Source organism: Camelus ferus, chromosome 10, assembly GCF_009834535.1.
Source record: "Camelus ferus isolate YT-003-E chromosome 10, BCGSAC_Cfer_1.0, whole genome shotgun sequence".
In the NCBI taxonomy this organism is placed as follows: Eukaryota; Metazoa; Chordata; class Mammalia; order Artiodactyla; family Camelidae; genus Camelus; species Camelus ferus.
The window spans coordinates 43,218,724-43,245,237 of NC_045705.1; the positions used below are offsets into that span (position 1 = coordinate 43,218,724).

The 26,514-nt window shown below is 37.5% G+C and overlaps 1 protein-coding gene and 1 long non-coding RNA gene across 5 annotated transcripts in view; one reads left to right on the plus strand and one right to left on the minus strand.

Annotated features, from left to right (window-relative positions):
• The window catches only part of LOC116666415, a 101,025-nt gene that overhangs the window by 24,515 nt on the left and 49,996 nt on the right, over positions 1 to 26,514 (plus strand). The window lies entirely within an intron of this gene.
• Positions 18,587 to 26,514, minus strand: part of NELL1 (neural EGFL like 1) — a 748,929-nt gene continuing 741,001 nt past the window's right edge. For all 4 annotated transcript variants that reach the window (XM_032488858.1, XM_032488857.1, XM_032488860.1 and 1 more), the window contains 3 exons: positions 23,936 to 24,112; positions 21,442 to 21,666; positions 18,587 to 19,958 (listed from right to left, as the gene is read on the minus strand). In XM_032488858.1, coding sequence (XP_032344749.1) covers positions 19,908 to 19,958; positions 21,442 to 21,666; positions 23,936 to 24,112 — 453 coding nt within the window. In that variant the 3' untranslated portion in view covers positions 18,587 to 19,907. The remainder of the gene's footprint in view (positions 19,959 to 21,441; positions 21,667 to 23,935; positions 24,113 to 26,514) is intronic.

Genomic DNA, 26,514 nt, shown 5'->3' on the forward strand with positions numbered 1-26,514 from the left:
AAGTGAGAACTAACTTCCATAGGTCATTAAGTTCCAACAAAGGTATCACATCTTTATCTCTTTCTAACTTATATCAATGCCAAGTGTTACTGGCTGCTATTCAAAGGAAAGGTGAACCTGCTTCTTTCAACAGTGTACATATCTGTGTCACCAATCATATTTTCAGAAATATGTTTGATTTTTTTTAACCATTTATGGGCAGGCAGTATCTGTGGTTTAATTGGAAAAAAATGGGCTCCTGGGACAAGCTGGTTAATCAGCCGTTTGGGGAATGAGCCATATGTTGATTTGTTCTTGGTTGCTTTCCAGTCCTCCCCCTGACCTACTACATTTTCCAAGCTTCCTTTTCTCTCTGACTCTTACATAGGTTGGATTAAAGGGAAGGAATTATGGAAGACCAGAAGGCAGGAGGAGGGGAGAAGCCAGCGTATTTGTCTTGTCTCCCTGTCTTGAGCAATGTCCTGAGTAGTGCTTGTGTTTTCTGTGATTCCAGCTCTCACTAGGTGGGCTGGTCCCTACTTCAACAGAGTAGCCCCTGCCATGTGCTTAGCTGTCGCCAGTTGGTCCTGGTTCTGGTTTTTGCACTTTGATAACACCATTTCTGCTTGTTACCCCATCACGTTCAGCAGCTGTTCATCTCTGATTTGGTTTTCTCTGTTTAGCTTCAGAGCTCTTCCAACACACATGTAACTAAGTCCCTATATTAAATTCCCTCTGCTTGAAATTTCTAAAATGGTTCTCTTTGTTTCTTACTGGACCCTGACTGAAACAATGACCAAGAGGAGAAAGGACAAAATGAGGTTGGGTAAACATAGTGGAAAAATAAGAGGTGAGCAGAAGAAACATTGAAAAATTATTTTCTAGTGTAGGAGGACGAAAAGGATAACCAGCTTGGTTGGTCAGTTGAAGTTTATCTCCTCTAGTGGATTCAGATCTCAGTTCTGCCTCTTAGGATCTCTGCAATCTTAGGCAAATTACTTCACCTTTCTCTGTGTCAGTTCCCTCTTTAGTAAAATGGTGTTAAAAATAGGACCGTTGACATAAGCTTATTGTGAACATTAAGGAAATTATCAGCAATGCCTAGTTCATAGCAAGTCATTAAAATGTTATAATAAACTCTCTACTGTTTTTAATATTGTGGTGATACTTAGGAGTTTCCTGGTTATTTTTGGTGTATTTAAGCTACAAATAGATATTGCAATTTTTAAGTAAGGAAGTAGACTAATTCATGAATAGAAAAATATGTAAAATAATGAACAAATGAACTCCTAAAACTGATGCATTAAAGAGAGAATAAATGAATCCATTCCTTACCATCAGAGACCATCTTAAAGGTACAGCTGATTCTTATAGTTCACTCTATCCTCAGAGTGAAGATTGGAAGGAGGTATTTGCCGGATTTACTCACACCTGCCTTGGTTATTTACACTGTTGCTCCACTTTTTATCTAGTTCTTCCATTTACTCAAAGACCTACTTCCTAACCTCACTGACAACATTCTATTACAGCTTTTTACAGCCTTAGAAACCCAAAGTAGCATAGAAGTAAGGACAGAGGCCAAGGTAAGAGTGCATTGTCAAGGGTTATAACCAGAAAGGTTCTTGATCCGTCTTTTTTTTTCTTTCTTTCTTTTTGAGGGAGGAAGGAATCACATTTTCTGTCACCTAGTAATGTAGCTTTTTCTCCCCATGTGCTTGACTTATTGTTTTTTTAGTCTTCTTGGCTCTTTTGTCCCAAAAGACTGAAAACAAAATTCTAGAGTACTTAACACCTCTGTGGCAAGTGCTAACGGACCAGGAAATTGTCATGGCCACCAGGACCTTACTTGAAAAGTGAACACTGAAATTTTCCCCCCATTTTTAACTTCAGCATTGGATTATCAAAGCAGTCCCCCTGCTTATTATCTAATTGTTCCATACATTGACATACGAAACCATCTAAACATTGGCCTTGTTTCCCTCTTCAAACATCCTTGTAAGCTTTTTACCCGACCTCCTGTTTCACAATTCTATCTCAGCAGTATGGAACGGCCTACAGATGCTACCGTGTCACTCCTCTGTGGGTTTTCTTATGTTGTCCTCATCTCCTGGAACACTGCTTACTGCAGTCCTTTGGATAGCTCCATCCCAGTTCAGGCCTCCTGAGGTCTCCCCTAACAACTCTTCCCCTAATAGGATGGGTTAGATACTCCTCCTTTTTACTCCCTTAGCACCTAATGGCGACTTCTATCACAACCCTTAACAATACTGCTTTTAAATCCATCGTCTACAACACCTTATAACATTTTATGCTTCTCAAGGATAGGACTGGTATCATTTCATTTTTTTTTTCTCTCCCTGATCGACACATAGCTGGTGCATAATAAACACTTTTGGCTGAAAACAAGGTCAAAACATGTGTTCCAAAAATTTTGGCCCCAGAGTTTCAATCTAATAATTTAAGCAATTATTTCTTTTTTGTTCTCTTTCCCTTAAATTATCTAGATAATTGTATCTGGACAGGATAATTGTAGCATCTCATACCTGCTGTTTTTAGTACTGTGTGAATTGCACTCTCTCCCTAAAAACAGTATTATGATATCAACACATTATCTAATTCCATCCCTGGGAAAGAATAGTCATTTTTTTGTTATTTGCCTTAAAACAATGAGGAGTAGAATGCGGGCAGGATAGGAAATGCCTCACCTGTTGCAGTCACTCATTGGGACCTCCTTTAGCAAGACTTCATTCTGAACACCTAGGTTTTGTTTGTTAATGTCCCCATGTAATATAGTCTTTTCTTGGTCACTCAGTAAATACTAGCTGCTCTGGCTTGACTGAATAATTCCAAAACAGACCACTTAACAGATCTCATGGATGTAAACACATGGTGGGAAGTTGGGGTAGGAATGTTGAAGACACCCACATAGGGAAAATTTGAGTCAATCAACCCAGTCTTCTTTCTCTGTAGTGTGAAAAGCTCTTTTGTCCTTGATTATCGGAAAAGTGCCACCAAGATGTATTGTTTCTTAGGAAATTCCGTCCATTTCTTAACTGTGCAGACGAATACAGGATGCTCCATGTAACTTTCAGGATAAAATGTTTCTTCCCTTTCAGGTTCTTCCAAGGGAAACAATACCCAGCCTTTTCAGCAGGCTAATATTTATCACATAAAATGACTTCAAATTACCCAACTGCTCTTTACCATTGAATTTTTGGTCCTTTGGCAAGTAGGTAATCATTTCCAATTATTATCTACCTGCTTGCAACTGCGTATCTGTACTACACCCCTTTATCATCATCCCACTTCTCCACACAGCCTGACAGCAGAATCCAAGTGCTGAGCAGTGATAGGATTTACTCAGTTAATCACCCTCTTAGAATTTTTTTTCCCCAAAGGGTCTTGAGATGCTGAAGTTACTCACTGGTATTCTTGGAGGGGAAAAACAAACTGGATTAGCTATGCATGTTCTTGATGGTTCATCAGTATGGCTAAGATGTTTTGAACTCTGAAGAAAGGCATCTCCCAGTCCCTGGCCAGCTAGCTATGTAGTTGTCCAAGAGGTTGAAGCACGTGGGGGCGGGGCATCAGAAGGGGTCAATATGAGAAAAAGCTTCAAAGAAGATTCTCCTAATAATAACCATCACTCACTGAGCATCTATTACACTTATGGATTTCATAACATATCACGTAATCCTATAATAACCCCTCAAGGCGTGTTGTATTAAACCTCTCCCCTCTTTTAATAAATAAGGATCCCATTATTTAGGTGAGTTAGTAACTTGTGCACAGTCCACTGAACTAAAAAGTAATGGAACCAGGATTCAAACCCAGGACCGTCTGGCTCCAAGACACGTGCTCTTTCCATTTTATCTTCTGCCAAGTATCAGCATAAGTCAAATCTCAGCTGCTGCCATTTCTCTCTATATTTTCTATCATCACTGATCCCCACCCTCCTACAAACCTGCTGCCTGCCCTGATTATACAGTCAGATCACCAGGGACGCTGGACTGGTCTGGTTTCCACTGCACTCTGACCCCATAACCAGTCACTGCTCATACCCTCCCTGATTCTTAGAACTCCTTCGAATTAGCTCACAGAGACTTTGTCCTTAATGCTAGGAAAATGAAGACCCAGCCATGAGAGTTCCTTTATCCAGCAGTGTTTTATCAACATAATGCTGTCATTATATCCCTTCTCCTCCAGAACTGACATTTCTTTTCTCTGAATATCTGTAACATTTTTTTTTCTGTACCTTGCTGTATTCATTTGTTTTCCAAAATGACGTTATCCAAAATAGGTGTTCAATAAATACCTAGCACAAATACAAGTTCATAAATGACTGAAGGAACAAGCATGGACCGTAGGGAGCTGGTCTCTTTACAATGAGGAGAGTGTTTTGAATCAAGACATATGCCTGTGCTTAGGAGGTGATGTTTCAGGCCATCCACCACAATTCCCACTGTCTTTTGTTGGGTTCCAAAGCTTGAGCCAAATACAGACTTACTAGCTTTTAAACCCATGTCAAACTGTTCCTCACTTTTGCTATTGTGTATTGCCTAAGCTGTTAACAAAGGCCGGTCAAATATTTATCTTGGTCTGAGTTCCTCAGCTTCATTCTCAAATTTTATTTTTTCACAATGTGTCACTTTCTTCACCCTCCAAACAGTGGGGATTTTTAGTGGCTTTGTCCATTGTGGAGTGAGTGATTTTTCCTGTTTGCTAAGATTGCTATGTAAAGTGACTAGAAAGATAAATCTCCCCACTGAAAAGTATTGTGACTGAACCATCTTGATCCAGAGTAGAGAGGCAGATGATGAAGAGGCTTTTGCCAGGGACTGGACAGCTGGATGCATTTCACAGCTCACAATGCAACCCTACTCATGAGAACAAATGAAGAGTCACAGTTCTGCAGGAAAGCAGCAGCAGGATGGTTGCAGACAGCTGAATGTAATTACCCACCTCACCCAGAATTAGTGAAAATTAACAGCTGTTGAATTGTTGCATTTAGCCTTGCATGTGCCAGATACATGCTACTTTATTAAATGCAGTGTAGTGAAGTTCTGCTGAGAATTACAGTAAAAATGGTGACCCTACAAAGAACCCAGTGGATCTTAGGTCTTGTGCAACCCCGCCCAGACCACTCAGCTGGAAATAAAAGAGCTGCTCTAATCTGTCCTGCTACGTTACTCTCACTGCCCACTTTCCTCTAACCTAAGTTCTTTCATTTCTCTGTCCTTATTCTGGGAAAGCTTTTTGTTCCTAATTCTTTAAGACAACTTCAGGTCTTCCTCTCTCAATATTTCCCAGCTACTGCAGATGGCTTTAGCTTTAGAATCACAGAACCTCTACTTGGAGCTGCGTATTATAAGGCAAGGTCATGTCTTCATGTCCTCATCAGTGAAAGTGTGCATCATTATCCCCAACTTTTAGAAGTTTAAGTATGAAACAAGACATTTGTGTAATGCTTAGTACAGTCTTTGACAGATATGTTAATTCTGTATTAGTCTTTTTCTCTCAGCTCCAAAAATAAAGAGCCTGGGTTGAGTTGTCCATGAAATATTGATTTGATAATTAAAGTGAATTCATTAGCTCAGAGTCTACTTTCCTGAGCACAAAATGCTCAGAGATAGATTCTTCAAACTATCTTTGAATGAAATGAAAGGAGGAATGTGTGATAAGCTATAATGATTTTAAGTTAGTAAACTCCATTCAATAATCAAGAGATGAAACTGACATGATACAGTGACATTAGGTGTATCAGAGTTTTTTTGTTTGTTTGGTTTTGTTTTGTTTTGTTTATCTTGGTGGGAAAAGGGAGATATCTGCAACACATACCCATGGACAAGGCTTAAAGAGCCATAGTGTCAGGCTTTTATCTGGAACACTGTCAGGTACGAGGGGAAAATCTGAAACTGACTTTCAGAGGAAAATACATTAACATTTTAGGGTCTGCTTGAAATTCAGAATAAATGTATGATTGGCTGTCTTTGTTGTTGTAAAGTCAGAAGTCTTTTTTTGAAAAGGAGAAAGGAGTATTTAACTCAACTTCCTACGTCTGCGTATTTTCAGTGACTGACTGTCAATGGGCGCCAAGTGCTATCCAAGGAATATTGACTAAAATGTCTTGCATGAAAGCGAAGCAGCAATGATGTCACTCCCTTCTCAAGTTTTATAGTAGCCTCATCAAGCCCATCTAGGGTTTTACCTCTTTAAGACCTTAAATCTCAGTTTCTCTAGGAAATTTCTGGAATGGCAAATTCTAGCCTATGGGTCTCTGTATACTGGTAGCAAAACATCTCTGTATGGGAGTGATCATGACACAGGCAGGATCTACCTGGCATAAGAGAGTCATTACAAAGAAAGGAGGAATCACAAATTTCTAAAACATAAAGGGATTAAATCAATATTTTAAGCCCCCCTAATCAATTAAGTTGTAGTAAACCAAATGGCAGCCCCCAAAACGTAATGTCCACATGCTAATCCCCAGAACCCGTGAATGTTACTTTTATTTGGAGAAAAGGCCTTTGTGAATCTCATTAGGGGTCTCAAGGTGAGATAATCCTATATTATCAAGTGGACCCTGAATTCAAGTGTTCTGATAAGAAACACGCAGAACAGAGGCATACAGAGAAGAGGAGGCAATGTGACCACAGTGGCTGAGATTGGAGTGATGCAGCCACCAATGGAGGACCAAGCAGAGTTATCTGAAGCTAGGAAAGGCAAGGAGGAACCCTCCCTTAGAGCATCTGGAGGGAGAATGGCGCGGCTGACGCTTTGGCTTCAGACTTTTGGCCTCCAGAATTGTGAGAAAATAAGCTTCTGTTGTTTTAAGGCATCAGGTTTATGATCATTACAGCAGCCACAGGAGACTCATATACAGGGTTAGTTTTAATTCTGATACTCTTCAGCATAAGATGGGATCCCATTTCAGTGCATTTACAAAAATCTTTCAAATCTGCTTTATATTCTCCATTTTTTCTTATCTGCTCAACAGCAGAAACAAATGACAAATATTCCTTTCTCAAATTTACTGCAGCTGCCAAGATGCTTTGTCATTGTTAATGAGAAGGTATTCTGTGTCTCCATTCCGTCACCTCTGTAGATGAAACTTCAGGAGCCTGCCTGCAAGTTATATGCTTTTGGTTGCCTTGTCTTACCTAGGCTTCCTTGGTCGGCTGCATGTTGTCTGGTTGTGAATGAGTGAGCTTGGAATGGGAAAGACCATGGGTCCAGCTACCTCACTCTTTTACCAAACTTCTACAAATGTTAATCATCAGTACACTGTGCAAATTAATCCATGTCTATTTCCTGGGCAATGAACAGTTTTGATAAAGAATTATCTTAAGCCTTCAGAATGAATACTTTCTGAAAACACATCGTTTTAGAAATGGAAATATTTATGGTGACTGATGCCTTCTAATGAGTATGAGAGTGATATTTCACTAGCTAAAGCAAGTGTTCCATTTACAGTAGAACTGAACCAGTCAATAGAGATCAACATACATTGCAGAAGCAGACATAGAATATACTGAGGAAATTCTGGAGTTTAAACATTAGTAAAAGCCAGATGATTAAAGTGAATGTTAAATGGGAGGATGAGGTTATGGTACAGAGAAAATCAGTTGATTTACTGACAAAAACGTTGAAGGAGTATTAGATATCTTCTAGGGCACCCTCTGGCTCTAAACTAGAGAGATCTGTGACAAATTGATTTCATGGTGTGACATCAGTCCACAGACATGTTTTGTATGTGTTCTGCGTTTATTCTCTAAACTTGGATGCAGAAGTCAAGACTCATAATTTCATAGGTTAAAATCGAAATTTGTAGATTCTCTTGAAACGTTGAAAAGCATGGGAATGTGGGGCTCAGATTCTCAACTGGCAGCAATTGGCTGACAATCTACCGACACCTTTGAGATACACACCATTATGTCACTGCCCTTCCTGTAACTCCTTTCATCTTACTCTGAGTACTTCTTTGAATTATATTATCCCCTGTAACATTTGCTGTTTTAAAACCTGTTTAAAGCTTCTGCAAATCTGATTTCTAGTTTAATGACCCATTCCTTTAATAAGTTGTTTTCAATTCTATCTGTGAAATTATCTAAGAAAAAATTTTCCCTGGGAGTGCCTGGTCCAAAACGAAATCATCTCACCTCCATTCTCAAATATTATTGAAGGCAATACTTTACCATTTGTAAATATCATGGCAGGTAGTACCCCAGATTTTTGTTCTATCGTCATTAAAAAGTTTTTAGTTTCCCAAGTCACTGAAGTTTATGGTTGATGTTTTGATCCAAAGAATAGAATTTTGCATTTGAAAGAAACATTCTCATGTCCCATGCCTATCTTTGTTTAACTCTCCCAAAACAATACTGCTAAAATACTACAAAAATGTGTAAATGTCCCTTTGAAAGTTGAACATTTTTGTCATGTGAGATTGGCCTACCAACTGCCAGTAATTCCAGGTAAATTTGCTTTTCTATGTGTTTGAGAATTTGTTTGGCTTCATGTTTCCTAAAATACTCATTTCCCTTCTTAGTAGTAAATTATTTTATTTAAAAAAAAACTTCAGGTATTGAAAGGCTGCTGCAAATTAGGTAAACATTATTTTTCTGGGAACCTGCATCATTTCTCCTCACAAGCTTTTCATTCCATGATGGGCACCATCTTGAAGAGTTAACCACTACAATCTAGTGTGGTGGTGGTGGTGGTGGCAGTTATGCTGTCAGATAATCAGACAGATTCTCTTCCTCAGTGTTATACTACCCGTGTTTGAAGCTGTAACACAAGATGATATCAAGTTTATGAACCACAAAACTTATGATTCCAACTTACAAGAACCAAGAAATTAAATGAGGATAGAGCAGAGGCAGCAACTTGACATAAAGATCCAACTCTTCTAGAATTTAGTTCTGAACATGCCATGTATCTACTCTTTACTGTTTTGTGATAACCCAGACTAGATCTTAACTTACAATGGAAACGATAATGTTGCCATCTTATATCCTTCCTGGATATAGTTGATTTATAATATGAGTTTCAGGTATACAACATAGTAATTCAAAATTTTGTAGACTACGTCCATTTAAATTTGTTATGAAATGTTGACTATATTCCCTGTGTCTTACAATATATATTCCTATAGCTTCTTTATTTTAAACATGGTAGTTTATTCTTCTTAAGCTGTTACCCTTATTTTGCCCCACCCCCCTTTTGGTAACCACTAGCTTGTTTTCTATGTCTGTGAGTCAGTTTCTGTTTTGCTATATGCATTTGTTTTATTTTCTGTATTCCATATCTAAGTGATAAAATATAGTATTTCTCTTTCTCTATTTGACTTATTTTACTAAACATAATTTCCTCCAGGTACATCTGAGTTGTTGCAAATGGAAAAATTTCATTCTTTTTATGGCTAAGTAGTATTCCATTGTATATATATCACATATCTTCTTTATTTAGTCATCCGTTGATGGAAACGTGTTGCTTCCGTATTTTGGCTATTACAAATAGTGCTGCTGTGAATATGGGGGTGCATGTATCTTTTCAAATTAGTATTTTCATTGTCTTCAAATATATATCCATATACTGGGTCATATGATAGTTCTATTTTTAGTTTTTTAGGAACCTCCATAATGTTTTCCACAGTGGCTACACCAGTGTACATACCCACCAATAGTATGCAAGGATTCCATTTTCTTGGTATCTTCACCAGCATTTGTTATTTGTCATCAATTTGATGTGATCTATTTGAGGTACTACTCATTGTGGTTTTGATTTGCATTTCTCTGATGATTAGCCATGTTGGACATCTTTTCATGTGCCTGTTAGCCATCTGTATGCCTTCTTTGAAAAACTGTTTATTCAAGTATTTTACCCATTGTTAATATCAGTTTTTTTGATACTGAGTTGTATGAGCTGTTTATGTATTTTGGATATTAATACCTTATTGGTTATATCATTTGCAAATATGTTTTCCCATTCAGCAGGTTGCCTTTTCATTTGTCAATGGCTTCCTTTGATGTGCAAAAGCTTTTACAAATAATTAGGTCCCATTTGTGTGTGTGTGTGTGTGTGTTGTTTTTCTTTTTGCTTTTGTTTGCTTTAGGAGACAGATCAAAAAAAAAAAAGCATTGCTATGATTTATGTCAGAGTGTTCTGCCTATGTTTTCCTGTAGGAGTTTTATAGTTTCAGTTTTTATTTAGGTCTTTCATCCATTTTTAGTTTGTATATGTTTGAGGAAATGTTCTAACCTCATTCTTTTACATGTAGCTGTCCAGTTTTCCTGACACCCCTTTTGAAAAGACTGTATTTTCCCTGTGTAAATTCTTGCCTCCTTTGTCATAGATTAATTGATCTTAATTGCATGGATTCATTTCTGGGCTGTCTATTCTGTTCCACTGACTTATGTGTCTGTTTTTGTGCCAGTACCAGACTGCTTTGATTACTGTAGCTTTGTGGTCTAAAGTTAGGGAGTATAATACTTACACCTTTGTTCTTTGTCAAGATTGCTTTGGCTATTAGGGTCTTCTGTGTTTCCTTATAAATTGTAAAATTATTTGTTCTAGTTCTGTGGAAAAAAGCCTTTGGTACTTTGATAGAGATTTCATCGAATCTGTAGGTTACCATGGGTAGTATGGACATTTTAACAATATTAATTCTTCCATTCCATGCACACAGTATATCATCCCACTTGTTTGTGTCATCCTAAATTTCCATCAGAGTCTGATAGTTCTCTTGGTGTAGATCTTTTACATCCTTAGTTATATTTACATTAGGTTTTGTGGGTTTTTTTTTTTTTGATATGATGGTAAATGAAATTGTTAATTTTTATTTCTGGTAGTTTATTTTATTGTACAGAAATAAAAGAACAGATTTCTTTATATTTGTATCCTGAAACTTTTCCAAATTCATTGATGAGCTCCAGTAGTATTTTGTTGACATCTTTAGGATTTTCTACATATGTTGGCATGACAGTTTCACTTCTCTTCTGTTTGGATTCCTTTTATTTGTTGTCCTATAGTTAGGACTTCCAGTACTATGTTGAATAAAATTTCTGAGAGTGGGCATGTTTGTCTTGTTCTTAACCTCGGAGGAAATGCTTTCAGGTTTTCACCATTGAGTAGAAGTTAGCTGTGGGCTAGACAAAAATGGCCATTATTATGTTGAGGTTTATTTCCTCTATCTACCTTGTGGAGAGTTTTTTAATCATCAATAGATGTTGAATCTTTTCAAAACCTTTTTTTTTTATGTTTACTAAGATAATCATATGATTTTCATTCAGTTTGTTTATATATCACATTGATTTGTGGACATTGAAACATCCTTGCGTTGCTGGGATGGATCACACTGGATCATCATGTATGATCCTTTTAATGTATTGTTGAATTCAGTTTGCTTACATTTTGTTGATCATTTTTGCATGTATGTTTATCAGTAATATTGGTCTGTAATTTTATTTTTTTGTGTGATATCTTTGGTTTTGGTGTCAGGATGATGCTGGCCTTGTAGAATGAGTTTGGAAGTTACATTTCTCTGCAATTTTTTGGAATAGTTTAAGAAGGGTAAGTGTTAACTCTCTTCTAAATCTTTAGTAGAATTCACCTGTGAAGCCATCTGGTCTTGGGCTTTTGTTTGTTGGGAGTTTTTTTTTTTTTTCTTTTTTAATTACTGATTCAGTTTCATTGCTGGCTATTGATTTGTTCATGTTTTCTGTTCCTTCCTGGTTCAGTCTTGGGAGATGGTACGTTTCATCCATTACTTCTACATTGTCTGTTATACTGGTGTATACTTGTTTATAATAATTTTATGATCCTTTGCATTTCTGTGGTGTTGGTTGTAACTTCTTTTTCATTTCTGCTTTTATAAATTTGTGCCCTCTTTTTTTTTCCCTTGATGAGTCAGAGTGAGGATTTATCAATTATATTTATCTTTTCAAAGAAACAATTTCTAATTTAATTGATAATTTCTATTGTTTTTATCTCTCTTTTATTTATTTCTGCTCTGATCATTATGATTTCTTGCTTTCTACTAACTTTGGGTTGTATTTTTCTTTTTCTAATTCCATTAGGTGTAGGGTTTTTTTTTTTAAATGAGATTTTGTTTGTTTCCTGACTTAAGCTTGTAGTGGTGTAAACTTCATTCTAGTGCTACTTTTGCTGCATCCAATAGATTTTGAATCATTGTGGTTTTGTTTTCATTTTTCTCCAGGTTATTTTTAAATTTCTTTGATTTCTTCAGTGATCCATTAGTTGTTTAGTAGCATATTATTTAGCTTCCATGTATTTGTGGTTTTTTGCATTTTTTTCTCTTGCAGTTAATTTCCAGTCTCATATTATTGTGTCCAGAAAAGATTTCAATTTTCTTAAATCTCTGAGACTAATTTTCTGGCCTAGCATGTGATCTACACTCAAGAATGTCCCAAGTATACTTGAATGTATATTCTGCTACTTTGGGATTTAAAGTTCTATATATATTTAGTCCATTTGGTCTAAGGTGTCATTTAAGACCAGTATGTCCTTGCTGATTTTCTGTCTGGATGATTTCTGTCTATTGATATAAATGTGGGGTTAAAGCCCCCTACTGTTACTGTGTTGCTGTCAGTTTCTCCCTGTATGTTCTGTAAATACTTGCTCTACATATTTAGATGTGCCTGTGTTGGGTGCATATATATTTACAGTTGTTCCATCTTCTTAGGTTTATCCCTTGATCATTATGTAATGGCCTTTGTCTCTTGTATAGCCTTTGTTTTAAACTCTATTTTGTCTCATATAAGTATTGCTATCCTGGCTTTCTTTCTTTCTTTCTTTTTTTTTTTTTAAGGAAATGATTTTTATTCAGGCTATTGCAATAGGAATAACAGTCATTAATGAGGACTATCTCAAAAAAGAAAAGGAAGGGGGCCCTCAGTTTTAAAAAAGCACATTAACAAGGGAGTCAGTCATTGAGGATGGTGAAGAGGGTTTTATTTTGGATATGTTAAGGGCAGAGAGGGCCTTTCTTGGTTAGGTTACCCCTTTCTCACAACATAAAAGGATTGTTCCTCTGTTCTTTTTTTTTAAACATTTTTTATTGATTTATAATAATTTTACAATGTTGTGTCAAATTCCACTGTAGAGCTCAGTTTTTCAATTATACATGAACATATATATATTGTCACATTTTTTTCTCTGTGAGCTACCATAAGATCTTTTATATATTTCCCTGTGCTATACAGTATGATCTTGTTTATCTATTCTACATTTTGAAATCCCAGTCTATCCCTTCCCACCCCCCGTCCCCTTGGCAACCACAGGTTTGTATTCTATGTCTGTGAGTCTGTTTCTGTTTTGTATTTATGTTTTGTTTGTTTGTTTTTGGTTTTTTTTAGATTCCACATATGAGCAATCTCATATGGTATTTTTCTTTCTCTTTCTGGCTTACTTCACTTAGAATGCCGTTCTCCAGGAGCATCCATGTTGCTGCAAATGTCGTTATGTTGTCAGTTTTTATGGCTGAACAGTATTCCATTGTATAAATATCCTGGCTTTCTTTTGATTTCCATTTGTATGGAATACTTTTTTCACCCCCTCTCTTTCAGTCTATGTCTTTATATCTGAAGTGAGTCTCTTATAGGCAGCATATAGATGGATCTTATATTTGTATCCATCCAGCCACTCTGTCTTTTGATTGGAATATTTATTCCATTTACATTTAAAGTAATTACTGATCGTTACGTATGTATTGCTATTTTGTTAATTGGTTCATTTTGTAGTTCTTGTTCCTTTCTTCTTCTTTTGCTTACTTCCCTTGTGATTTGATAACTATCTTTAATGTTTTGTTTAGATTCCTCTTTTTTGTGTGCATATCTATTATAGATTTTTGGTTTGTGGTTACCATGAAGTTTGTATACAGCAATCTATATATATATATATTTATATCAATAGACAGAAATCATCCAGACAGAAAATCAGTAAGGAAACACTGGTCTTAAATGACACCTTAGACCAAATGGACTTAATATATATAGAACTTTACATCCCAAAGTAGCAGAATACACATTCAAGTACACATGGGACATTCTTGAGTGTAGATCACATGCTAGGCCAGAAAATTAGTCTCAGAGATTTAAGAATATATATAGGTTTAAGTGTATATACAGACATGATTATTTTAAGTTGCTGATCTCTTAATTTCAAATGCATTTTAAGAACCCTGAATTTTTACTCCACTTCCCTACAATTTATTTATTTAACATTTTTTATTGAGTTATAGTCAGTATACAATGTTGTATCAATTTCCAGTGTAGAGCACAATCTTTCAGTTATACACTTCCCTATAATTACTATTTTTGACATCAAATTTTACAACTGTTTGTTTTGCATATCCCTTGCAGATATAGATTATTTTACTTTTTTTTTTAAACTTCTTACTAGCTTTGTATGTGATTGATTTACTACCTTTACAATAAATATATCTCTTTACCTATGAGCCTTTTCCTTTCATAATTTTCATGTTGCTAGTTGAGGCCTTTTCTTTTTTTCTTAGAGAAGTCCCTGTAACATTTCTTGTAAAGTTGGTTTTGTGGTGCTGAACTCTTTAGCTTTTGCTTGTCTGTTAAAACTTTTTGCTCTCTCCATAAAATATAAATTAAGGCCTTGCCAGGTAGAGTATTCTTGGTTGTAGGTTTTCCTCTTGCATCACGTGACTATATCATGGTGCTCCCTTCAGGCCTACAGAGTTTCTGCTAAAAATTCAGCTGACAGCCTAATGGGAGTTCTGTTTTGTATAACTTGTTGTTTTTACCGTGCTGCTATTAATATTCTTTTTCTTTAATTTTTGCCATTTTAATTACAATGCATCTTTGAGTTGATCCTGTTTGGGGGTCTTTGTGCTTCCTGAACCTGGATGTCTGTTTCCTTTCCCAGGTTAGGAAAGTTTTCAGCTATTAGGTCTTCAAAAATGTTCTGTCCCTTTCCTCACTCTTCTCCTTCTGAAACTTCTGGGGCTGATGCAGGCATGATCATGTATTGGCTGGGTCCTTATAAGACAGTCTGTCAGGCTGCAGTATTCTAGGGCTGGTGGGCAGGTTTGGGGCTCGGGGGAATCTGGAGCTGATGCCATCCATTAGTGGATGGAGCTGATTCCTGAAGTCTCTGGCTGCAGTGCCCTGGGTATATTAGAGCTGATTCTGGCCTACTGATGAGAGGGGCCAGGTGCTAACACAGCTGGCTTTGTGTCTTTGGGGTAGAGAGTGTCCAGAAGCTTGTGTTGGCCCACTGATGGGTGGGATGGGATCCTGTGGCAGTTAGCTGAGTTAGCTAATGTTCACCTACTGGTGGGAAAGGCCAGAGCCCAGGGGTTCCTGAGGCTAGTGCCAGCAGCTGGTAGGTGGGCTGGGTCCTGCTATCACAGGCTGTGGCTGTGGTGGTCTTGGTGCTGATGTCTGCCCTGTTGTGGGTGTAGTTGGGGCCCAGGGAATCCTGGGAGTCCTGGGGCTGGTGTCTGTCCACTGCTGGTTGTAGGACTCTGGAGGTCTCAGAGTTGGTGTGTCAACCTGCTGGTGGGCAGGACTGGGACCCTGGGGGTCCTGGGGCTGGTGCCTACTCACACATGGATAGAGCTGGGTTCTGAGGTCTCTAGATGTAGAGCCCTGGGAGTTTCCAGGCTAGTGCACCTGCTGGTATTTGGGGCTGGATCCTCGGCCCTCTAGTGGACAGGGCCATTTCCTGGGGTGGCTGTGGGCTCAGAAGGTCCTAAGGAAGCCTGCCTGCAGGTGTATAGGCCAGGCTGTGTCCTGGCCTGGCTAGTTACTTGGCCTGAGGCATCCCAGTACTGGTACTCACAGGTTAGTGAGCGGGGCCAGGTCCAGATGCTTATACACTATAAGGATTCCAAAATGGCACTTGCCAGCACCTATGTCCACATGGTAAAATGAGCTCCCAGAAGTGGCTGACACCAGTGTCTGTCCCCAGGGTGAGCTCCAGGGGCCTCCTAATTCTGTGGGAGATCAGCAGGTGGGTCTGACCCAGGCTCCTCTCAAATCAGTGTCTCTGGCTTGGGTCCTGAAGCATGTGAGATCTGTGTGCATCCTTTTAAGAATGGAGTCTCTATTTCCCACAGCCCTCTGGGTTTCCTGAAAGTAAGCCCTGCTGGCCTTCAAAGCCACGTGTTCTGGGGGCTTGTCTTTCTGGCGCAGGACTCCCAGGCTGGGAAGCCCAATGTAGGGCTCAGACCCATTTCTCCTTGGGGAGGACATCTGCAGTTGTAGTTATTCTCTCATTTGTGGTCACCCACCTGAGGGTATGGGTCCTGACTATTCTGTGACTCCACACTACTACTCATCTCATTGTGGTTCCTTCTCTATATCGTAAGTTGTAGAAGGTCTTTTCTGCTAGATTATCTTCCTCATCAATAGTTGCTCTATAAGCAGTTATAATTTTGGTGTGCCCATGAAAGGAGGTAAGCTCAGTGTCTTCCTACTCCATTATCTTGGCCTGAACTCATGACTATCTTTAAATGTCATTCGTTTAGAAAGAGTAAGAAAAGCTCACTTGAAATGGAAATGTGAAAAACATTTGAAATCATCAGCAGGATGGCAGAGGGAAAGCCAGGGTGGATTGGGTGGTAGTTCTAGCTCTGTGACTAGTCATGAGCTCTGGGCAGTGCACCTCACCTCTCTGAATGCTGACTTCATTTGTGGAAGTGAAGGAAGAGTGGGAGTTTGGCCAATGGCTTTCAAGCTGTGCTCTGCTGAAGTCTTGAGTTGTGTGATGTGTGAAGGGGTTCCAATTCTCTAACCCTGGTCTAAGCAGAGAAATTCTTCTCTTATTTATTTGATTTTTATAGTAAAGCGCCAAATACATTTTATCTTTAAACAGAGCTTATTGATTAAGAACCTTTGAAAGCCACACGAGTGAGCTGTTTCCACCCTCCCCATGATGAGTTTTTGACATTATAAAAGGTTATGGATTCAACTTTTAAAAGAATTATTGGAAAACCTACTCTGTGCAAGGCACTATGCTGGATGCTAGATAAAGATTGTATATATATTGAACTATAAAGAAAAATGTATAGTAAGTCCATAACAGCAACACAAGTACAGAACTAGAAAGCTCACACAGTATATGAATATATAATATATATTTATATATGCATTATCGATTGCATATATATAGAGAGATTATAGATATGGTACCTATATATAACTTATATATGTATATATATTTGTATATAGATAACATATATATGTATATATATTTCATAAGCAACCTAGAAGGAAAAATGAGGCAAAATTTATGTTTAATTGATGTGTCTAGTTAATATATAGAGCTTTCATTCCCCTCATATTCTACTCTCCTGAATCACAATGCTTTTATACTATTGATAGTTGGAGAATAGCTACATAATTGCTTATCTATTCATCGTTTCTTACCAATTTGTATGTTAGTATCTTTACATGTGTGGTGGTGCAGACAGTGGTTTATGATCTGCAAGTAGATACATTTGTCAGACACTGCTTTGGTTCATTAATGGACAGCCATTTCACACTGCCTATCATAGCATGAGATTTAAACACATTCCATCAGGAGATTTATCACATTTTTTAAAATAACTTTTTTCAATTTCTGGATGAAGAAGGTCCTTTAGGCAGTAATTTATCTCAATAGGACCCCCTAATGGATTAACTGTCAGCACCTTCTAAAGGCCCATGTAATAGTGATCTTTAAAGACAATTTTGTTCATCTTTATATTTCCTTAGCACAGTACCTTATGAATAAATTACTTAATTTTTTAATAAGAGTATATCATCAATAATTTTACAGGAAGTAAACCCCTTATTGATAGGATCTGGAAGTAGTTTAAATTGTGCTACTAAATATCAATAACATTTTGTCATCAATTTAGCACAGATTAAATTTAACCGAAATAGAAAAAAAAAAAAAAAGAAAGAAAATACTGAGTTTTATGGTTGTAGTTGTAAAACACCAGTATTTTTGGATGAGTCATCAATGCTAATGGCCCTGCAACAAGGTATGAATATATACAGATTCAATGGAAACTGATCAATTTTGGAAATTCCTTGGACAAACCATGGAAACATGCATTCTAAAATACACACAAATGTTTAGCCGTCATTTACACCAGGCATTGACAAACTTTTTTGTAGAGGGCAAGATGATGATATTTTTGGTTTTGTGGGTCTTCATTGGAACTATTCAATTCTGCCATTCTTTTCAGCAGTAGAGAGTGTAAATGAAAGGGCATGACTTTGTTCCAATGAAATAAGAAGGCTGAATTTGACAAAAGGGACCATAGTTTGCCAACCCCCTCACCTTACAGTCACTAATGTTTCTTACAAATGTCTTTGTTTTTCCAATAAAAAACTGATAGGTATTTTTTAATGGAGGTGTCATAAATACATTCTAAAGGATCATTTTCAAAATCTCCATCCCAAGATTACATTTAAAATGGAGATTTGTTCTAATTTACCAAAATATTAGTAGTAGTTGTTAAATGTAGTTTAAACTGCTGTATCATAATATATAGCACATGAGACTGACTTCATGTAGTGAATTTTATCATCACAAAAATATTGACGAATATCAATAGATACCAATGATCTGAACTTGTAATCTTTAATAGTTCTATTAATATTGGGCATTTGAAATATTTTTAGCATGACTGACTTAACATCTTAGGTCTTTTTTGATGTTTTGATTTTGTGAACAAAAATTCATGAGCCAACTTGACTGAGAATAATGATGAATTCAGGAGCCTTAGGTGTTACAAACTATTACGATGTAGTTCACTTGAAACTACAACCTAAGTTTGATTTCTCAGCTCAGATATAATGTCATTTGCACATTTACTCATTCGGTGTAATTCAGTAACTGCCAACTCAAAAATATGGTAGTGACTCAAATGAAGACATCTGGTGTTCTAAAATAACTCCTGAGCATAAAAGTATCTTTTTAAAAAGTGTATCCTCTACCATATGAGGTTGAATGGTTTAGTGGAAAATATCCTTGGGCAGGCATTATGAGACTTGGTTACCAATCCCAGTGTGCCATAAATCAACTAAATCTGAAAAAATTGGTGGACTGGGTTACAATAATTTACTTTTCTGTAAAGTAGGAATAATACAGTGCTCCTGTGCTATAACGACAGCTTATATTCATAGACATGGAAGTCCCTTGTAAGTTACCAAATACTGTATAAAACTGATGCAAAGATACTTTCTCTTTCAATGCCAGAAAAAAGGTTGTAAACGTTGTTGCTTCTAAATTGTGGCTTAAGATTTTGTTTGCAAAGGGGAGAAGGTTCTTTTTAAATTATGTTTGTGGTCTTTAACATACCATATTTGCTTTCAGCTGATTTAAGCTAAATGAGTGGGCATCTGGGATGTGTTCAGTAGTTTGAAGTGTAAGTCAGATGCAGTTAGGCTCTACGTACATATATTTATCAATGCATTTCACGGGGATCTAAGTATGCAGTGGATGGGACAAAACCACAACAGGCAACTTTATTTGTAGAATTTGATCCAAAATCCAGAAAAAAAATAAATAAAAGTAGCTGAGTCTCTCTTATGTTAGTATACAAAATAAACCAAAAAATACATCAACATTTACCATGAGAGCATTTAAACGTGTTTGCAAATGATCTGATAAGGGAAACATGTGACTTACAACACGGGAAACTTTTTTTTTTTTTTAACAACCATAGACTTAAATGCACTGCACTGTAGGTCACCTAGACTAGGTTAGCAAGAATGAGCAACATGGTAGGTCTGAGAGGCAACCCCCGAACCCCTTCCTTCAATGGATACTTTGGTAATCGTCTGTGGTTTTAAAAAAAAAAAAAAAATCAAGTCCTGTTCTTCATCATGTTGGATGGTTTATTTTGTCCATTTGTCTCTCGCAGTGATGAGTCCATTTAAAATACTTCAGTTATTGTGAAGACACTCCAGATCCACAGAACAGCAGACACTTCCATTCTGTGCGTCAAGACACAAGCATTAGCCAGTGAGACACAGTCTATAAACTGATAGGCAGTGTGCACTTTTACATTCAAAATGACCACCTACATTTTGAGACCATGAATGCTATAAAAAAAAAATTACTAGAAAATGCCAGAGAAGGAGTGGAAAGAGAGGAAAGGCTTATGCGACCCTTGAAGGTCCCTCTTGTTGGGTTCTGCTGGCAGTGCAACTTCATAACACTCATCTGAGCTCAAACCATGTTTGAGACTCCTCCCCCATATTTCCCATTTGTTCACACAACTTATTCACTGGACCTATTCTAAAGGAGATTCTTTCCAAAAGTAAACCCCCGAAAGATAATTTGCCATTAATAATGCTAATCAAAAGTGCCACAAGAACCTGAAGGCATCTACAAAATGGCTTCCAGAAAGGTGGGCATATTAGGGATAAAATCTAGAGTCTCTCTTGGTTACTATGAAGGGGATAGTACCTATCAATTACTGGAAATTCATGAAAAAATCAGTTACATGTATTAACATAAATATACCTTTGTAATCCTCCTAACTGAATCTCAAACCTGACCTCAAAGAAATAATGCTAAATAACATAGGTCTCCCTGTCTCCTGCTCATTCGGTTTGCTGGGGCTGAAGGTATAATGGGATGTTTGTGAAGGTATAATGTGAAGTTTGATGTCCTTTCCCTATTGGGGCTGCATCTTAAGATGGTACTTTTCAGGAAAGAGAAAGGAATCCACATTTATTAAAGCATAAAAATACAAGTGGGGGAACCTTCCATTGGTGGCTGAAGCTGAGCCAGGATTTGACACAATCCAAAAGACTGGTATTTTTAACATGCTTAATCATGGGCATCTTAAACAGATGTTTTGCCACAGATTTGACCCTGCCTAGCCCTTGCTTCAAGTCAGCTACCAGCTTTGAAGAAGGAAGGGGTCAGTTTTTAATTTTGAAGACATATGAGGGTGCCTCATGGGTGCTCCTCCAAAAAGATGGGAAAATAATCACAATTAATTAAATCTTGAAGCAGCAAGAGCTTGAAGTCTCCGCATAAGGTGCTGTGATAATTAAGCAAAGCAAACAACTTCATAGATTCATAGAGCACTTTTTTTCTGACATTGACAGTTTCATGTAAGAGCATATAAACATTTCCAGGATGAAAAAAAAATCTTTTTTTCTTTTTTAATATGCAGGTCAAAATGGCTTAAATCAGCCATAATTGGGCCTACTGTCACTTGTCTAAATTCTGTAGTTTAAAGGTAAGAGAGAGGCTATTCTATTCATGTTCATTTGGAATTTGCCTTTATACATGGCACAGCTACCATCCACTCAGACAGATTAACCTCCAGTGAGAAGAGATCACCTGCCTGTGCTTCTACGTGCCCCTGGGAGCCCGTGCCTTCAGAAACATCAGGAGTGGGCCTCCTGCAGCTGTTCTCTGGCATTTGTTCAAGGCCTGCTTACCCTCAGGACACCCAATTACCTTGCATTTGCAGGTTGTGCAGGGAGATCCGGTCATTGTCCACACTGAGCCACTAAGCCTCGAAAGGCCATAGCTGTCCAGGCAAGTTTTTCTGATGTCATAGGCGATGTTATCAGCCAGGCATGGGTCACTGACACAGCGGGGACAACACTCCCCTTCCAAGATGGTTGTGTACTCACAGCCCAAACTGGGGCAAGTGAGTGGCCAGCAATCCACCTCTCCTTCCTGTGGAGAGAAAGCAAAAAACGTCTCATCATTGTCCTTCTGCACAGTTCTGTTGCTGACGTCCCAGAGGGGGAAATTCTCAGTAATTCCAACCAATGTCCTGACCTCCTGTTGAGCGTCGTCGTTGTGGGTTTGATGTGCTTTCTCCTTGAAGGGCTACTGCAGATATCACCTCCTCCAGGGTGCTTTTGTTGACCTTCTATACTGCAGCCCCAGGGAGATTTAGGTCCCGTCTCTGTGTACCAATGGCAGCCCACAATTATTTTTATCATGATACTTATGATCCTTATCATACTTATCAGCACAATTCCAGATTAAGTCATGAGCATTCAGGCTTTGGGCTTGCTCCTTTATCTCCCTGATGCTTAGCACAGTTTTGGTCAATAAATGCTAATCAAATGAACAAACATGGTAAAGTACTGGGCTGGGGTATAAAGAGAAGTTTCTCTTAAGTTCAAAGGGGAACCTGAACCACTGTATTATTTCAACATCATGTACTTCGTTGTTTATGTCGTATTTAAAATTGAGCTTGGATACTATCAGGAGAACCGTTTCAGAATGGTTTTGAATGTAACGTGTGGCTAGTGACAGATCACAGATGTGTAGTACAGTGTTACAGCTCAGAGGGCGTCTCCACGTATTCCAGAGTCTTGCACCTGTGGCTCCATTGGGCTGCCTGTCGTAGGCAGATCTGTTTCCCAATGCAGCCTCTTCTGTTATCATGACACTCATTATAATTTATGCAAACTCATGTCTAATTATTCAGTCAGCTTCACCTTAGACCATGTCTGTCATGCTCACCATTATATTTTCCAGAGCCTGGCACGTGCAAACTCTTGATAAATATTTATTAAATATAACCTACAGTAACATTCTCAAATCGTTATTAAGCTGTGTGTTCAACAGCTTCAGTTTTCCCAGGAAATATTAACCTTAAGGACTCGGGGTAGGAGAGGATACTCTTTTAAAATTCTATGAAAATTTCCTGTCTAAAACTAATACCAATTCTTCTGAGTGCCTGATGATTGGCTTTGTGAAAGAGAAATGCAATTTACCAGACTGATGGGGAAGCTAATTCTATAGTTGTGTTGGATTTGTCTGTGCTTGGATGGGAAATGTAAAAAATGGCTATGATTTGAACATATCTGAGTTACAGTATTAGGGGTGATTAAGAAGGATTTATTCTATTAAGATTATCTGCACATTCACCAGCTGATTTTTAGAAAATCCAATAGAAGTTTATAGCACAAGTTCTCTGAGTGCCTGTTTTTATACAGTATCCACAGACCGAATCATTCATTTCAGCAACTGTTAAACTATGGAACACAACTACCCGTTTCCATTATAAATTGGCTTAGTTATGACTTAACTCCACTGGCTGTGAGTTCCTCCCATATGGAACATCATATTCACTATGACAATGTGTCTTAACAGTCTGTGTAATAATAGAAATATTTGTGGTATAATTTAAAACAAATTATCTGGTCCAGAAATGAAACTTTTCCTCTGGACTTTCTCAAATATGATTATACTATCAGTACCCCTATATTAAGATCCAAAATAACTTCATTTTTTCTATATAAAGGCTTAGCATAGCACCTGAAAAAATTTTTTCAATCGAGGACACAGTAACAATAGTAACCACTGTGCACTAAGTACCGTCTATGTGTCAAGTACTAGGTGTGCCTTTCACATGTATCTCTAATCTTCATAATAGTGCTACAGAATTGGTGTTCATCCACTTGTGTACACTGAAGGAAAGAATGATCAGTGAAATGCTAGGACCTGCCCAAGTTAATCACACAGAACATGTGGGAGAAACAGGATTGAATTCTGGGTCTGTATGACCCTAGAATCAGTATCAATCCCTGATATTTCCACTCTGTCCTGTTCTCTCTCATACTGAAACCTTCAGTGGTAATGTCCCAAGAAATGAAAGATTTGGCTCTATAAGAACTACAAGTCCCAGTCAAGGCTTTGAAAACTATCATGGAAGGGTTGTATTGCTCTGGATTTGCTAAAAAGTAGCAGTTGTAAATGAACTTGGGCCAAATCTGTGCCATAAATATGTTGTTTCTGTCTTGCATGGTGTTTTAAATAGTAGAATCCAAATGTCTTCTGGAAGAGCATATGCCCTGTTGTTAGTCACAAGACCCACAGATCCCTGCACAGCATCACAAATAGCAGGAAACGAGGGCCCACAGGCAACTGAGTTTGTAACCACCCCCCTCAGATTAGGGATAACACCCTTTAAAGGAAGCGGACATACCAGACACCGGCACTGCTGACAGCCGTGAGTCCAATTGTCTCCGCTTCGATAAAGCTTGTGTCCATTCTGATCTAAACATTGACTTGTGACCCTGGTGTCACACTCTGGGCAACAGAAAAGGTCAACGCTTGGATTCTGGCAATCACAAGCTGTCCGTCGGCAGAATATCTTCCCATCCTGTTTAGAAATGAGGTTAAAGAAGTTTCATCATTAGGGAAATAATAAGATAGCTGCACTATGAAAACTGAACCTTATAAGCACTTAACAGAGAACATAGGAAAGATTTTTTAGAGGCACTGTACTCCCTTGGCCACCTCTCAAGTAAAAAATGTAGACATGTCTAAGTTTAAAAAAGAAGTTGATGTGTTCTGTGAAACTTTCTAAATGTTTCATTAAAAAACATATTTCTAAGTAAAATTATAACTAAGCAGCCAAAAATGCATAAAAGATCAAGAACTTACTTGAGTGGAAAATCAAGCTATTGCACTTTTCCCAGTTCACAGTGATATCACCTACCACATTGAAATACATTCATCTATTTTATCTCTATCTCAACTCAATGTCTGATTATACTCTTTTTAAAAATTAAAAAAAATTTTTTATTGAAGTACCATCAGTTACAATGTGTCAATTTCTGGTGTACAGCACAATATCCCAGTCATGCATATGCATACATATATATTGGTTTTCATATTCTTCATTAAAGATTATCACAAGACATTGAACATAGTTCCTTGTGCTGTAAAGCAGAACATTTTTAATCTATTTTTATATATAGTGGCTAACATTTGAAAATTTCAAAATCCCAAATTTATCCCTTCCCATTCCCTTTCCCCAGCAACCAAAAGATTGTTCATTATGTCTGCAAGTCTGTTTCTGTTTTGCAGATGAGTTCATAGTGTTATTTTTTTTCTTCTTTTTTGATTTCCATGTATGAGTGATATCATGTGGTATTTGTCTTTCTCTTTCTTCTGGCTTACTTGGAATGATGATCTTTAGGTCCATTCATGTTGCTGCAAATGGCATTATTTTATTATCTTATGACTGAGTATTATTCTATTATGTAAATATACCACAACTTCTTTATTCAGTCATCTGTCGATGGACATTTAGGTTGCTTCCATGTCTTGGCTATTGTAAATAGTGCTGCTATGGATATTGGGGTGCATGTATCTTTTTGAATAAAGGTTCCCTCTGGATATATGCCCAGGGGTGGGATCACATGGTAAGCCTGTTTTTAGTCTTTTGAGGAATCTCCATACTCCATAATGCTGCACCAAACTACATTCCCACCAACAGTGTAGGAGGGTTCCCTTTTCTTCACAGCCACTCCAGCATTTGTTTGTGGACTTTTGAATGATGGCCATTCTTACTAGTGTGAGGTACCTCATGGTAGTTTTAATTTGCATTTCTTTGATAATTAGCAATATTGAGCATTTTTTCATGTGCCTATTGGCCGCTTGTATGTCTTCATTGGAGAATTGCTTGTTTATGTCTTCTGCCCATTTTTGAATTGATTTGTGTGTTTTTTTTTTAAGTTGTATGAGCTGTTTATATATTCTGGAAAATAAGCCCTTGTTACTCTCATCTTTTGCAAATATTTTCTCCTATTAGGCTGTCTTTTTGTTTTGCTTATGGTTTCCTTTGCTCTGCAAAAGCTTATAAGTTTAATTAGGTCCCATTTATTTTTATTTTTATTTCTATTGCCTAGGTAGATTGCCCTAGCAGAACACTGCTGAGATTTATGTTGGATACTGTTTTTCCTACATTTTCTTCTAAGAGGTTTATAGTGCCTTGTCTTATGTTTAAGTCTTTAAGCCATTCTGAGTTTATTTTTGTGTATGATGTGAAGGAGTATTCTAACTTCATTGATTTACAAGCAACTGTCCAGGTTTCCAAAACCCTTTGCTGAAGAGACTATCTTTACACTATTGTATGTTCTTGCCTCGTTTGTCAAAGATTAATTGACTAAAAGTTTGTGGGTTCATTTCTGGGCTCTCTATTCTGTTCCATTGATCCATATGTCTGGTTTTTGCCAACACCATGCTGTGTTGATTACTGTAGTTCTGTGGTATTGTCTGAAGTTTGGGAGGGTTATTACTCCAACTTCATTCTTTTTCTTCAGTAATGCTTTGGCAAATCTCGGTCTTTCCTGATTCCACATAAATTTTATGATTGTTTTCATCTAGGTCTGTGAAAAATGTCCTGGGTAATTTGATAGGGATCACATTAAACCTATAGATTGCTTTGGGTAGTATGGCCATTTTAATAATATTAATTCTTCCAATCCAAGAAAATGGGATATCTTTCCATTTCTTTAAGTCATCTTTAATTTCCTTAGTCAATGTTTTATAGTTCTCCACATATAAATCTTTCACTTCCTTGGTCAGATTTATTCCTAGTATTTTATTCTTTGGATGCAATTTTAAAAGGTGTTGTTTCTTTACTTTCCTTTTCTGATATATTCATTAGTGTAAAGAAATGCCACTGACTACTGTATGTTAATCTTATATCCTGCTACCTGGACAAATTTTTATTAGCTCTAGTAGTTTTTATGTGGAGTCTTTAGGGTTTTCTAT